This window comes from Mesoplodon bidens (genome assembly GCF_964165515.1).
Source record: "Mesoplodon bidens genome assembly, chromosome: 3".
NCBI lineage: Eukaryota > Metazoa > Chordata > Mammalia > Artiodactyla > Ziphiidae > Mesoplodon > Mesoplodon bidens.
In genome coordinates, this window is record NC_138178.1 from 94,023,052 (window position 1) to 94,039,118 (window position 16,067).

The 16,067-nt window shown below is 42.3% G+C and overlaps 1 protein-coding gene across 2 annotated transcripts in view; it reads right to left on the minus strand.

Annotated features, from left to right (window-relative positions):
• Nucleotides 1-2,339: 2,339 nt before the first annotated feature.
• CHP1 (calcineurin like EF-hand protein 1) overlaps nucleotides 2,340-16,067 on the minus strand; it is a gene marked incomplete at its 3' end in the record, with an annotated part of 40,610 nt that continues 26,882 nt past the window's right edge. The window contains exons 5-7 of one of the 2 annotated variants that reach the window (XM_081228591.1): nucleotides 9,498-9,559; nucleotides 4,378-4,500; nucleotides 2,340-4,232 (exon numbers count right to left, since the gene is read on the minus strand). In XM_081228591.1, the coding sequence (XP_081084717.1) occupies nucleotides 4,179-4,232; nucleotides 4,378-4,500; nucleotides 9,498-9,559 (239 nt within the window). Of the gene's footprint in view, nucleotides 4,233-4,299; nucleotides 4,501-9,497; nucleotides 9,560-16,067 lie in introns of those variants that run through there. The other variant, XM_081228590.1, reaches the window with a different exon arrangement.

Genomic DNA, 16,067 nt, shown 5'->3' on the forward strand with positions numbered 1-16,067 from the left:
TGTGTGTGTGTCTGTGTGTTTTAGGGAATACGAGATTTTCTTGTGAATAAAACACAAACTCTGGTTAATGGTGCTTGATATCTACTGTGGTAGCCCAGAGACCTTCTTTGATCAATTCTTATTTCTCCAGCCACATTCAGGTACTAGATATAACAATTCACCTACCTGCTTCAGTTCTTGAATAGACTGCAAAGAGTGGTGGGAAGTGTCAGGACCATGCCTCCAAACAAAGAGCCTTGCTAGTTTTGATGAGATCAGAATCTAGTGCTTAGAGACTTAAGAGCTTAGAGAAGAAAACTGAGTCTTGGCATCTCAAGACCATGTTCTTGATCAGCTTATACCTTAGGTAAAGATGTCAGGCCAGTTACTTACTTCAAAAGAACTGAGTCCTAACCACTGGACTGCCAGGGAATTCCCTACTTACTCCATCTTAAAAGACACGAGACACTTCATTGCTATCTGCTCCGTCTCAGACCTGTGAGGAAACAGCCTGCAGTACCTCACAAACTTACCAGGTAAATCTCTCATCACTGCTTGGCATAGAGGAAAAGAAAATGAAAATCTCTAAACTGGAGTTTCTATTAAGCTACATGTTAATGGTCTGTACTGGCAAATCAGCCATCTTCAGTTTGAATCACTAGTTGACTCAAAGCTCAGCCAAAGGAATGTGAATTTAGGGAATTTCAGTCCAGTAATGATGACTTCCTTCCAAGCAATTCTGCTTTCAGTGTTTGGGAAACAGGATAGACACCTGGCTTGTAGCTTAAGAAATGCAGTTTGTAAAGACAGTCCTCCATGAGGCGTCTCTACAGTAAATACCTGCTCTAAATCCCAATCAAGACAATCTATTCTAATAGTGTTTTAAACACAAAATTTGACAGGATTCTATAATCTGAAAAAATAGGTGACCATGAAGAACATTCTAAAAAGGATACTGAAGGTAAAAGAGAGTAATTTGATTGCTTCTGGCATTCTCTTGAAGCCTATCAAAAGCTGTAAGTAAATGCCTAAAGTTTGCTCTAGTAATCCCACTCCCATAAAATTTTTTCAAAGAAAAAAGAAAGAGTTATATGCAAAAAGGCACTCATTGTACCATTATCTTATAACATAAAATTGGAAACAATAAGCAAATAAAGTAATGGGACTTCCCTGGTGGCCCAGTGGTTAAGACTCTGTGCTTCCACCGCAGGGGGACGTGGGTTTGATATCTGGTCAGGGAAGATCCCACATGCCACGTAAGGTAATGGTTAAGAAAATATTACATCAAGTTGGTAAAATATTATGTAACTGTTGATACAAACAAGGAAGAACAGTTAACATGGGGAAATATTACAATATGTTAATTTCTAAAAGCTGTTATCACCTCATGTTATATTTCACTTACTTTAGAAATATGTAATGCATGGGTAGACCAGAAGGGAGCAAGGGAAATAAAATTAGTTAAGGGGATTCTCTTCAAACTGCAGGTAATGTTGTAATGTTCTTAAAATTTTTTTTTACAGTATCAATGAATATCTTATTTTAGTCACAGACTGGTATACCTATGGCCATGGTCAGTAACATTAAGCTTCCTCCAAAACTGACGGCATGGTCACTCCATCTATTTGTCACTTTCTCCAAATCCTAAAATTACACTCAAAATGAAGCAAAGCTGAAACAGTGCAAGTCATTTTGAATGGATTTTGAGGCAGAGGGACCGGAAAAGAAGAGGGTATTGTGTTAGAATTTATAGGATGACTCTAGCTATTACTCTTTCGAGTCTTGTGGTGTGACACTAAACCTTAAAATAAGAAGAGATACTCATACCCTACATAGCAGACTGAAACTTGAAGCTGTGAAAAGCCATGTAACAACAGCTGGGTACAATATGTCATTGAGACTGTACGTACATGAGGGGGTAGACAACTTATTAACAAGCAATAGACAGATACCCTATTTTAGACCTCTTCTACATTTAAGGAGTCGGAGAGTCAAGAACAGAAATGGAATCCTACCTGGAGCAAGTGGGCAGTGGCTAAGGCTGTCAAAGCCATGCCCAGAGCCATATGGTACTGGCCCCTAGATGAACGCTCCCACCTCTTACATCCAGGCAGCGGCAGATATAAAAGCTGATAGAATCTCATGTCATGTTCCAATTATGTTCAAATAAAGGCATTTGATAGCACAGACATAAACCCGAGTAAGGGAGACACACTGTGATTTCAAACTTGAAGGGGACTGAGTTATGTAAAATTCTTGTAAAACAAAGGGACAAAAATCACCCAAGTTATTTTGTTTTAACCACAAGTATTTACTGATGGATCAAAGAATACAATTTTAATGGAACAATAAGGCACAACTGTGGATTAAAACAGTTTGCTATACAGCCAAAAGGAGCAAAAAGCCGTAATCTTAGGAACTTTAAATATGCAGGTCAAGGAGCCTCTGAAGTACCTCTCTAACAGACCAGTGTCAGACAATTCTTCCCTTTTATACAATTCCTATATTACATCACTTGATCACAAAGTAAGACTGATACTTCACCAAGAATTCCTCAGTCATTTATACTTGAGTCATCCAGCCTGGCCACTCTTTCTTCTCCACTCTTCCTAATCCCTTTGCAGTGTTTTTTTTTTTTTTTTTTTTAAGTAATTCCCTTCCTAAAGTATTGTGTATACATCTTGGATAGCCTTCCAAAGCAAGGAAACAGCAAGCAAGCAACGAGTCAGAGAAAATCAGCCAAGGAAAGATATGGATGAAGAGACTCATAAAGACAGATGTCAGGATAATAACAGCCTGATTCAATGAGGTCTATACTAAGCTGACTTAGGCAGAGAAGTTGCTCTGGTTCATGCAAAGGCCTATAATGCCACCTCAGGTCGTGCCACCAGTGCCAGAGCCCTTGTTCCTAAGGGATTAGCAGTGGTCTAAGAGAGGAGCTAGGATGTCATTGTAACCAGGCAGCTAATGATACGATACATTCAATGCTTTGGACCTGTATTAGAAGCTGACTATGGCTTCCAGCAGTAACATGTGCCAGGTGTAAAATTCATAGAGAATTTTGTGTAAAACCTCAAGACACTGAGGACAATCTTTAAATCTTGTGGACTGGGATAAGTTAGGCACTTATCTTTCTACTTGGAAATGTGAAGTGAAAGACATTCCTGGGCACACAGCACTGAGGCATAAACCATGCTGCAGAGGTGGGAATACTTTTAGGGTGCCCAGTCTCCTTGTTCAAGCAGCCATGAGAAACACCCCTGACAAGCATATTGTCAGAGGGGCTATTCTGGTGGTGACAGCATCCTCAAACTAAGCAAGCCTGCAGGCATATGACTGATTTGTGGAGAGTCAACACTGTACTAACAGGAGCAGCCACGTAGGTATGTATGTTGAGAATCGGAGGCCAGAGGTAGAGCGACCTGGGCAAGCCACCCAGAAGACTTGTCTCTATCACCCTTATCTTTCAAGAACATCTCCAACCAACAGCCCTTTGGTGACAGAGCAGAGGGGACCAAGAGATGGTCAAGACATTCTTCTGAGAGAAATATTGACCGAAAAGCTCCCGAAGAGGCAACATCCCAAAGACCCATTTAAGAGTAAAAGTAGATTAAAAACCGCCAGACCACTGAACTATACTGCCAAGTCAGAAATACATTTAACAGGCAGAGCTTGGGGTGCCAAGTAGAACAGAGGGGATTGAAGCTTAATAAAAAGCAGGGACACTGAAAGATTAAGTGAATGGTAGATTGGGTGAAAGAGAAGTAGGAAGCAAAGGACGTATAAAAAAGGATGAAGGAGCATGCCAGAGCCAAGCTGGGGGGAAGGCAGCATGGCTACGGTCCACATCCAGTCAAAGAGCTTTGCTGGCTGGTTCTTGGCATGAATCCCTCTCACTTCTCAGACTGGATGGACACGTGGCATTCAGCAGCAGAACAGGGGGAGATGATATTTAGAAATGGAGATATCCAGCGAATGATACTGAACAGAATTAGACGGGGTGTACCATTCTGTAATGCCCTGTTTATACACCAAAGGCAGGTTTGTGTTGATGGAAAATATTTGGGGTTGTCATGCAACAGCAGTAGTACTTTGGGAGAAGGGGAATGATGGGATGGAGGTGGGGCTGGTGGACAGGAGGACTTTCAAGTTCCAGTTCTTAAATACTAGAAAGCAAGGAACAGTTTGGTCTCAGTCCTTTAGTGAAGAAATCGGATGCTCATTTTCTGTTCTACGTCCACCTTCTCCAAAACCTGTTAAAAAAAAACAAAACCCAACGACAGTTATGAAGGTCACAACAGGAGATACTGTCTCAAGCTCTTATGTGAATAATGTTTTTCTCCCTCCCTCCTGTGTAGTAGGATTTAACTTTTTCAAACCAAGAGGTAAGTGATTGACCTTAACAAATTCTGTGAAAGATATGGCGCTGTCCCCATCCTGATCAGCCTCCTGGATGGTCCTGTCTGCGATGCTGCCCAGCTGCTCGTCTGAGATATTCACTCCGACCATCATGCGTAGCACCTGCAGGACCAACAGCCAGGAATTACTGGAGACTTGGGGGTGAGCAGGACTCTTTTATAAAAATTAAAGATAAAAGCCACCCCCACCCTCTTTTCCTTTGATGTCCTCAAATATTAATAGCCAAAAAGCTGGAACCCTTATCTTCACATCTAGGCCATTCTAGACAATGATGTGAGCAGAACTCTCTGGCAAGGTCACTGAATAGGAAGGCAAAGCCTCACTCAGGGAGAGTCCTTTGCATTTTGGTCCTCCCCATTCTTCCTGCCCGGAACGTTGATATGATGCTTAGTGGTACAGCAGCCATCCTGGGACCATGAGGTGAAAGTCAAATGTGCTACGGATGCCAGAGCAAGAAGAAGCCTGGCTCCTGGACATCATTTAGGTACTGTACCAACCTGGACAATCTATCCCCAGGCTTCTTGTTGCACGAGGCAAACTAGTCCCTTATAGGTTTAAGTCAGTTTGGTAGGGCTTTCTGGAATCTCACCCGAATGCAGTCCTCTTTGAGGCAGTGCATTAGCCCAGCTATTCCTAAAGTATGGTCAAGAAACATAAAGATCCTTGAAGAGTTAAATACTAAATCCCCCCTTTCAGAAAAATGACAAGCACATTTAAAGGGTTGCGAGAATTGTGGAAAAAAAGAGAATTAAACACTGTTTCTCCAAATTTGTTCTCAGATGTAACAAAGGGATCGCCTGCTCCCCACTTATTCTGCTAACATCTTTAGGGTGTGAATATACATTGAAAACTGCTACCTTAAGCAAAACAAGCAACTCTAATGACATGGCTCTTAGACAATATGAAATGGGGGACAGGGTGCTTTTATGATGCCTTGCGTTGCCCTAGTCAACCACCTTTGTCTTCAACAGGTTAAGAGGTGAGCTTTACCCCAGGAAAGCAAGGCCTTCTAGCCCAGCTGTTCACAGGACTCCCTTTCCCCTATTCCTTTACATCCTTCCCCAATCTCTTGAAATAGATTTTTAAAAGTATATTATAGGATTTTCTGAAAAGAAAAGAAGAGCTGAAATATTGATCTGTATCAAGACTGTTCCCCCCACCCCCGACCCACAAATCAATTCTTGAAAATCGGAAGTTGTACATTTGGGTAGAAATGTATACAAATTGAAGGATAAATAAAAAGTGGCAATGCTAACAAAATTATTAAACGGCCAAGCCATTTGCCATCTTCCCTGACTGTGTGTGGCCAACTAGACAAATCCATCCTCATCTTCAGGTCACAGTCTAATTATTCTCTGAAGTGTTTTATTTTTAGAATTATAGAACTGAATTGTGCATGTGTGCTGTGTGTATACAGTGGGGTGGGGACAGGAGTGGTGGTGTCTTAAAAATCACTCATCCAGTCTGTCAATGAGGACATAAAGGTCCAGAAGTGCCTGGACACAGGTCCCAACAGCCACTGGCCCGAGCCGCCTGCCCGGGCCTCCACACCTGGCCAATGCTCTTTCCACCTCTCCATGGTGTCACTTTTGGTTCCAGTCAGAAGTTTATTAGCAAATGGAACTTTTATTATTACTATTTTTTTAATGCATGGTGAGGTTTTTTGTATATACCCTTTATCGGTTTAAGAAAGCTCCCGTCTTTATTTTTCTAAGACTTTAAAAAAAAATCATGAATTGGTGGGGGTGATAAATTGGGAGATTGGGATTGACATATACACACTACTATGTATAAAACAGATAACTAATAAGGACCTACTGTACAGCCCAGGGAACTCTAGTCAATACTCCGTGATGACCTATACAGGAAAAGAGTCTAAAAAAGAGTGGGCCTATGTGTATGTATAACTGATTCACTTTGCTGTACAGCAGAAACTACAACATTGTAAATCAACTGTACTCCAATAAAAATTTTAAAATAAAATAAAAAAAAAGTTGGGGCTTCCCTGGTGGCGCAGTGGTTGAGACTCTGCCTGCCAATGCAGGGGACACGGGTTCAAGCCCTGGTCTGGGAAGATCCCACATGCCGCGGAGCAACTAGGCCCGTGAGCCACAATTGCTGAGCCTGCGCGTCTGGAGCCTGTGCTCCACAACAAGAGAGGCCGCGATAGTGAGAAGCCCGCGCACCGCGATGAAGAGTGGCCCCCGCTTGCCACAACTAGAGAAAGCCCTCGCACAGAAACGAAGACCCAACACAGCCATAAATTAATTAATTAAAAAAATAATAATAATAAAAAAGGAGAACAAACCACTCAAAAGTCATAAGGAGAGTGTGTTAAAAAAAAAAAAAAAAAGTCAGGCTTCCCTGGTGGTGCAGTGGTTGAGAGTCCGCCTGCTGATGCAGGGGACACGGGTTCATGCCCCGGTCCGGGAAGATCCCACATGTTGCAGAGGGGCTGGGCCCGTGAGCCACGGCCGTTGAGCCTGCGTGTCTGGAGCCTGTGCTCCGCAACGGGAGAGGCCACAACAGTGAGAGGCCCCGCGTACCGCCAAAAAAAAAAAAAAAAGTCAACATTGCTACCTTAAAAAAAATCATGAGTGGAAGATGAATTTTATTAAAATTCTATGGAAAAGACCATTCAACTTTTCTTCTTTAATCTGCTAACGTGGAGAAATACTATTGATTGGTTTTCTAATTTGAATTCTTGGAATTCCTGGTATAAAGCCACCTTGGCTATAATATAGTATCCTTTTTATATATTGTTGGATTCGACGTATTAATATTTTGTTTTGGATTTTTACATCTATGTGAGTGAAGGAGACTGCGCTGTAATTTTCTTCCTACAGTCTTTACAAGGTTTTCATGTCCAAGTTATGCTGGCCTCATAAAATGAGTCTAGCAACTATCTTTACTGAAATATAATTGATATACAGTAAAATGTACACATTTAAAATGTACAATCTGATAAGTTCTGACATATGTTCACACTTGTAAAACCATCACCTCGATCAAGATAATAAACATATCCATCACCCCCAAAAGTTCAACCAGAAATTTTATTTTCTTATCTTTATCCTATCTTATCTTATGCTGTGCCTCACAGCGTGTGGGAGGGATCTTAGTTCCCCAACCAGGGATTGAACCTGAGCCTCCTACAGTGGAAGAGCAGAATCTTAACCACTGGACCACCAGGGAAGTCCCAAGAACAAACTTTTTAATACCAACTGAATAATTAAGAACTACATATTACCAAATATTTTAGAAATGGCAGTGTCTAGAAAAGTAAACTTTGGTAAAATGTTCAAATCCGGGCCTCCCTGGTGGCGCAGTGGTTGAGAGTCCGCCTGCCGATGCAGGGGATACGGGTTCGTGCCCCGGTCTGGGAGGATCCCATATGCCGCGGAGCGGCTGGGCCCGTGAGCCATGGCCGCTGGGCCTGCGCATCCGGAGCCTGTGCTCTGCAACGGGAGAGGCCACAAGAGTGAGAGGCCCGCATACCGCAAAAAGAAAAAAAAAAAAAAAAAAAAAAAAAAAATGTTCAAATCCTCTTCTTGCTAGGGTAAAATTAGTTCTCTGACACCTCAACAACCCTTGAGCACATTTGTCCTAAAGTCATTTCAGGCCTGAGGAACACCCTAGTCACTGACTGGCACTCTGGCCATATGATCTCCTCCCCACTCCCTGCCGCAGGCTTTTTTATCCTATTAATAGAAAACAAATCAAACTTCCACTCCAAAAAATATCTTTCTGGCAGCTAGATTTGGGCCAGAGGATAAAAACATGCAACTATAGGGCTTCCCTGGTGGCGCAGTACTTAAGAATCTGCCTGACAATGCAGGGGACACAGGTTCCAGCCCTGGTCCGGGAAGATCCCACATCCTGCGGAGCAGCTGAGTCCCGTGTGCCACAACTACTGAAGCCCGCGCACCTAGAGCCCATGCTCCGCAACAAGAGAAGCCACCGCAGTGAGAAGCCCATGCACCGCAACAAAGAGTAGCCCCCGCTCGCCGCAACTAGAGAAAGCCCGCGTACAGCAACAAAGACCCAACACAGCCAAAAATAAATAAATAAATTTATTTAAAAAAAAAAAAAAAAAAAGAAAGAAAGATGTCCCCAATTCAAAAGCAAAGGACACTATAATTGACCTGCAGACTGTTTTGGTTTTTACTCAGACACAGAAATGTAGGAGTACCCTGGGTTGGTCCTTAACCTCAACTTAGAAGACTTCTCAAGGCAATGAGTTCAGACTTACTTCAGGGTGAGTAGAAACCACTTTACTTTTTAGTTTTATCTTGAAATAGGGAAATCTCCCCATGGAAATTCCTGAATGTGTTAGCCCCTAGGGTCCTCAAGATTCATAAATATATTTTTAAATACCTTTAATTAATTAATTAACTTATTTATTTATTTATTTATTGCCACACCGCGCAGCATGCAGGATCTTAGTTCCCTGATGAGGAATCGAACCTGTGTCCCTGCAGTGGAAGCGTGGATTATTAACTACTGGACCACCAGAAGTCCCTCAAGATTCATAAATATTAAAAAAAGAAAAGAAAAAAGGAGAATTTTCTCCCCATCTAAGCTTGTATGTAGGGAAGGGGGAGCGGGGAGAAAGAGAACGGCAATGCTAATAGGATGAAATGCCAGTCACTGCTATTAGAACAGGGAATTATCTAGGGGGAGCAACAAAGGCGAGTGAGTAGTGGCTCAGCTACACTGTCCCAGCAGCAGTTCCTTGACTCTTACATCAGGCCTAAGGACATACGTAACAGCAGCATTTACTTTCGTGTCATCAGAATTACCAATAAGCTGACAATAAATGAACTATCTGATCTAAATCATCTCACATATTTTAGTGCCAGTCTGCACTTAAATGACATTTAGTTAGCTTTTAAATAGTGGAGACATCTGTGAGAACTCAAGGAGCCATTTCAAGTTTCCCCAGGTCATCTGCTCTGCTTTATATCTAGGACAGGATTCTGCATACAGCAGGTGTTAAATAAATGCTTACTCAAGGAAAGAACAATTCCTGTCCACAAGAATAAGCCGGCAGGGCCCAAACACAAGTTATTCGTGTGCATGGGAACTCTCCCACATACCTGTAACAGCTCATCACGGGAGATCTTGTCATCTTTATCCAAGTCATACAGTCGAAAAGCAACTGGTAGGAAAAAACAAGAATTTAGTGGAAATTCAATAGTGTTTTGCCCCTTCTCAAGGAACTAAATATATAAAGGACACCTAACAGAAAACTGACAATGAATTAATAGTTTTTCCAAGAGCAAGTGCAATTACTTGTACAGCTTTTAAAGACATTGTAACATTTAAGAAACTGGGATGCATCTCATAATTGATGGCATCCTAGCTTGGATGAAGTATGGCCCTTTATTGCACAGATCAATAACGTAATAAGTAGAATGTCCTTTTTCTTAACTTAGAATGTTTAAAAAAAAAATCCAAAACCCGTAAGTGGCTCTGTCAGTTAGGCCATCTCACACAGCCCAAGTCTACCGTGCACCGCACTCAGGGGGAGCCAACAATAGGAGCCACAGAGGCAACCAAACAGCTGACTACACAAAGTATTACTCTGGAAAAATGACCACTTCAGCAAATTCACGTCAAATTTCAAATAATCCTCAACTACTTGGGAATCCTGAAGGTAAAGAACTTCAGTGTCAAACAGAAATGCCAAGAATTTGATAGTGTCCTGGCCTTCTCATGCTTCTCCCTCTTTAACAATAGGTAAGTCTTTTAGAAAGTAGGATATCTGAGAGAATTCAGAAGAGCAAAAATCATTCAGACAGTGCCATTTTCCTGAAGGGCCACCAAGTGAAAAGTATGGTAACACTGGATGACTTTTTGGCACTGTGACAAATCACACTGAGGAAGTGACTACCTTATAATTATAGCTGAATATACTGTAGTTTTGAATCATTTCAAGTATGCCACTAAGATTTTTGGTTTTCAGTAGGTACTGCCAATATTAAAAGGCCCAAATCCAGCTTTAGAGTTATTAAGATATACAGATTTAGATCTGGTCCTTGGAACCCACAGGCTAGTAGAGGAAAGCAACACACACTATGCTATGCACTTTAATACAGTCCAAGTGCTATCATACATATGAAATACCAGGGAACAAAGCATATAGCAGATGTGCCTTTCTGGTTCAAGCAACATTTGAACAAGGTCTTGAAAGACAAACAGAAATCTGATGAAGGGTGGCATTTCAGGCAGAGCTAATACTAGGTACAAGGGCAAGAGAACATGGATGAATATCTAAAAGTTTAAACATCACTCCTTGCCTCCACCGAAAGAAAAAAAAGGGGGGGCATGCTGAGTCCACTAAAAGTCTAAGAAAAACTTTTAGAAAAATCTAATTTACTTTTCGTAAGGCACAATATTAAAATTCTGGAAGGGGGAGTAACTAGGAGAGACGTTCTCTGATGTTTGTCTGTTTTCTTTAATTTGGTTAGTTGAGTAACTAACTTTATCAAATTTGAGACTGTATATGCTTAGGAAGTTTGGATTCCAAGGGGAAGGAGACAAGGATCATAAGTGTTCCTAAAGGAATGTGTGTTTAATATATTCCCAATTTGAAAAAGAATAGGTATATGTATATGTATAAGTGAATCACTCTGCTGTACACCTGTACACTAACACAACATTGTAAATCAACTATAGTCCAATATAAAATAAAAATAAAACAGATGAATGGAAAAAAATATATATATTCCCCAAACTAAACACACACACACACACACACACACACTCTTCTGCATATGCTGTCATCTTTCTAAAATACCATAAAATGTGTTATTTACTAAAGATTTTGCGATGGAAATCTGTTTGCTATATAACCCATAAATATCTGTTTCTGAATTTCTTAATTGGGGGGTAACTGTAATAAACACTTACATCCCTTTCTGCCAAAGTATTTACAGAAAGCTGAAAAGCTAATTTTTGAAACCTAACTGCAATGGACTGAATGTTTGTGTCTCCCCCAGAATTCCTATGTTGGAACCATAACTTATTCACAATGTGCTATTAGGAGGTGGAATCTTTGGGAAGTATTTAGGGTTAGATTAGGTCATGAGGGTGAGGCCCTCATGATGCCCTTATAAAAAGAGGAGACAGGAGATCTCTTTATCCTTCTCTCTTTCTGTTTCCACCTCCCTCCCCACGTGAGAATACAGCAAGAAGACTGTGAACCAGAAGGGGGGCCCCCACCAAGAACCCAACTACGTTGGCACCCTGATCTCAGAGTCCAGTCTCCGGAACTGTGAGAAATGTCTGCTTAAGTCACCCAGTCTATGGTATCCTGTTATAGCAGCCTGAGCAGACTAAGACACCAGCAGAGGGGTAACCAGAGCGATCACACGATAGGATCTTTTAGAAAAAACTACAGCAACAGTGGTTATTTCTGAACTGACGTGGATTCCTGTCACTCAGCTCTGGTCCTGAACCAGCAGAACCAGCATTTTCCCCGAGATAATGAATGGTCAAATGCCAAAGGACTGAGCCATTCTGTTAGCTTCTCTCTCTTTCCTCTCCTCCTCTCCCTTTCCCGCCATTCTTAATCCAGGAGACTTGGACTCTCCTGTCTCCAGAGCTGTGATCTCTCAGCTCCAGTCCCAGGGACTTAAATGCCATCTAATGTTGATGACTCCCAAATGTGCATCTCCAGCTTGGACACCTCCTCTGAGCTCCTGATGTTGACAGCAGAGCAATACGGTACAGTGGTTAAGACTCTAACTCTGGGCTTCCCTGGTGGCGCAGTGGTTGAGAGTCCGCCTGCCGATGCAGGGGACACAGGTTCGTGCCCCGGTCTGGGAAGATCCCACATGCCGTGGAGCGGCTGGGCCCGTGAGCCATGGCCGCTGAGCCTGCGTGTCCGGAGCCTGTGCTCCGCAACGGGAGAGGCCACAACAGTGAGAGGCCTGCATACCGCAAAAAAAAAAAAAAAAAAAAAAAAAGACTCTAACTCTGCCTAGTCCTGCCTGACCGCTTACTAGCTATGTCTACGTGAGCAAGTTACTTAATCTCTCTGTGTCTCAGTTGCCCAAGAGGTGCAAAATAAGAGTAACAGAATCCACCTCACAGGGTTGTGAGGACTGAATGAGTTAGTACACAAAAGGCACTTTAAACAGTGCCTGGCACACAGGAAGAGCTCAATCAGTGTCATCTACCCACCGTCACCTCTCTGCCCTCCTCTCCTACCACTCACTCCTTTCTTGATAATGCTTCTTTGTTCTGTGAACACCAAGCACTCATTTCTACCCAAGGACCTTTACACCAGTTGTCCCCTCTGCTTAGAGTGCTCTTCTGCTATTCTTGGCATGGTTGGCTCATTCTTAGGGTTTCAACTCCTCAGAGAGGTTTCCCTGACCACTCATTCTAAAGCAGTGACACCCTCCCCCATCACTTTCTCATCTTACCTATTCATTTCCTTCACAGAACGTGCCACGATCATAAATCCTGTTTATTCGTTTGTCTTTTTCCATATAGTCTATCTCCCTTATTACATTGTAAGATCTCTGAAAGCAAAGACCTTATCTGATTTATGCACCATTGTATCCTAGGCCTAAAACAGTGCCTGGCATACAGGAGTTGCTCAAACATTTGCTTAATGAAAGACCAAATGAATGATCTCAGTCAAACCTTTACATTTTAATCACGGTTACTTCTTTAAAAAAAAAAACACTATAGTGAAATAAACATAAAATTTAAGTGTACAGTTGAGTACTTTCACACTGTTGTGTAACCATCACCACCATCCATCTCCAGAACTTCTTCATCTTCCCCAGTTGAAATTTTGACCCATTAATAACTCCCCATTTCCCCCTGCCTCTAGGCCCTGGCAACTTTCTATGAATTTGACTACTCTAGGAACCTCATAGAGGAGGAATCAAATAATATTCACCCTTTTGTGTCTGACTTATTGTTATTTAGCATAAGTAAATTTTTCTATGTTGTAGCATGTGACAGAATTTCCTTTTTTAAGGCCGAATAATATTTCATTGTATGTATATACCACATTTTGTGTATCCATTCATGCTGACGGACACTTGGGTTGCTCCCACCTTTTGGCTGTTGTGAATAATGCTGCTCAGTTTCTTCTTGGCTACTCTCGCAAAGTCCACATCACCAATATTCCTTATCGTCCAGATAAAGTATCTTCATGCAGACTCATTTCCCACATTACTCATTATGTGTTATAAAAAACTTAAACTATTTAAGAGGACAATTAGAACATCAAAAAGGAAGCTTACCATGCCCTGGAGCATTCTAAGATGGGTTGTACCTTCCACATCAGACTTTATAACCTCACTGACCTGAAGAGGAGAACAATAAGGGAACCATTCCTGGGAGACAAACAGAGCAGTAGTACTATGTGTGCTTGGGCCTGTGCCTACATAGGTACAGTTCAGCCTTGCTGATTGTCCTTGACATTCTTTCACTGTGGCATAAAAAAGAAATAGGACAAAGCATGCTCTCAGAGTCCCTGAAGAGACTATTCTCTGAGGAAGATGGACTATAAACAAATTTGCCTTAGTGGTCTAGGTGTACGACGTTCAGTTGTTCTCAGTCTACAACAAGAAGTGCCGTCTTGCTGCTTCCACAGCTCTGTGGGAAATTCAGAGAAAACCAAAATACAGACAGAGAAGAAGACATCCAGGACTCCTCTGTAGCTCTGGTTTCACTGGTCTACTTACATGAATGTGATCCTAACATATAGGATGCAACAGAATTCTAATTCATGTTCAGCTTCCTATAAAAGTTGATCTGAAAGCCAAGACTAAAGTAATGGTAAAAACCATGCATAACTTGCACAGCACTTACTATTCTATCTCACCCTAAAGTCTGCCATTTCGGTGGCATTCAGGCCTTCTTCCTTCCTAAAAGAAGCTCATCCATGGCTTCAGGGGGCATTCTGTCTCTCTGTCTCTGTCTTTCTTTCCCCACTGTCAGATATGAATAGGGAAGCACATAGCCCAGCTGCCACTGAAAGCCACCATGTGACCATGAGGAGCCACGCCTTTGGATGAAACAGACCCGAAGGATGGCAGAGCAGAGCAATAGGGAAAACCTGGGTCCTTGACAACACAATCGACCCTGACGCTTGCCCCACCTCACTTGTAAAGTGAGGTAATACATCTCCTTACTGTTGAAGTCAGCTGAGTCAGCTGAAGGCATCCTCACTGATACTCTTAAGTAACTACCAAATCCCCTAATGCTACCTGGAATATTTTCTTTAGGGTCAATGTGTATTAATGAATTTGCTTATCCATTCACTCATTGATGAACACTTGGGTTACTTTCTTGTTTTAGCTATTGTGAATAATGCCACCGTGAACGTGAGTGTACAAATATCTCCTCAAGACTTTGCATATACCCTTCACCCCAGCCTCTCCTGATGGTAGCATCTTGCATAACTATAATACACCATCAAAACCAGGAAACTGACAGTGGTACAATCCACAGAGTTTATTCAGATTTCACCATGTGTGTATGTGCATGTGTGTGTAGTTCTATGCAATTTTGTCACCTATGTAGTTTCATGTAACCACCACCACATTCAAGAATCAGAGCTGCTCCATAGCCACAGGGCTCCAAAGTCACATCCTGTTATTTAGTGTATAATAAAGAAACACCTTTATTACTGTATCACAAAGTTGTTTTGACATTTTGTTAATTGTATTTCAATATAATTGGTTTCCTTTATAATCCTATGTATTTCATTTTATGCATTCACAAACATTCCGAGATGGGGTCGACAGGATTCACCAGACTGCCAAGGGAATTCGTGACTTGAAAAAAGTAGAGCCCAGGCTGTAGAGGGAATTCAGGTAACAGGACTGTGTTATACCTGATAACCTTTAAAGCCTCCTCTAATCCTGGATTAGAAAAGCAAGCATAGTTTCGTAGAGCACAGAATGTTGTCTTTTTTATAAATTTATTTATTTATTTTTGGCTGCCTTGGGTCTTCGTTGCTGCGCACAGGCTTTCTCTAGTTGTGGCAAGCAGGGGCTACTCTTCATTGCAGTGTGTGGCCTCTAGGCACGTGGGCTCAGTAGTTGTGGCACACAGGCTTAGTTGCTCTGCAGCATGTGGGATCTTCCCAGACCAGGGCTCAAACCCTTGTCCTCTGCATTAGCAGGCGGATTCTTAACCACTGCACCGCCAGGGAAGTCCCTAGCACACAATGTTTCTTAACTGTCTTCTTAACCAACTCACTGGATTCACAGATGCTCCCCCTCCCCTCTGCAAATCGTTCTAGCTGATATGGCAGCACACTGCATAGTTGTAGCCAATGGGCGACTCTGGAGTGTCTACTCCACCTGCTGAGTTGTATGCTTACCGAGAGTCAGGTGTGTCAACTGTCCTAGAACTGTGCTATTTGTACTTTTCATAAAACTACATAATTTTACAGGAAGTGAAATGTGTGAAAAGAAAGTTGTGTTTTTGGTTTTTTGGGGTTTTTTTTTGCAGTACGCGGGCCTCTCACTGTTGTGGCCTCTCCCGTTGCGGAGCACAGGCTCCGGACGCGCAGACTCAGTGGCCATGGCTCACGGGCCCAGCCTCTCCGCGGCATGTGGGATCTTCCCGGACCGGGGCACGAACCCGCGTCCCCTGCATTGGCAGGTGGACTCTCAGCCACTGCGCCACCA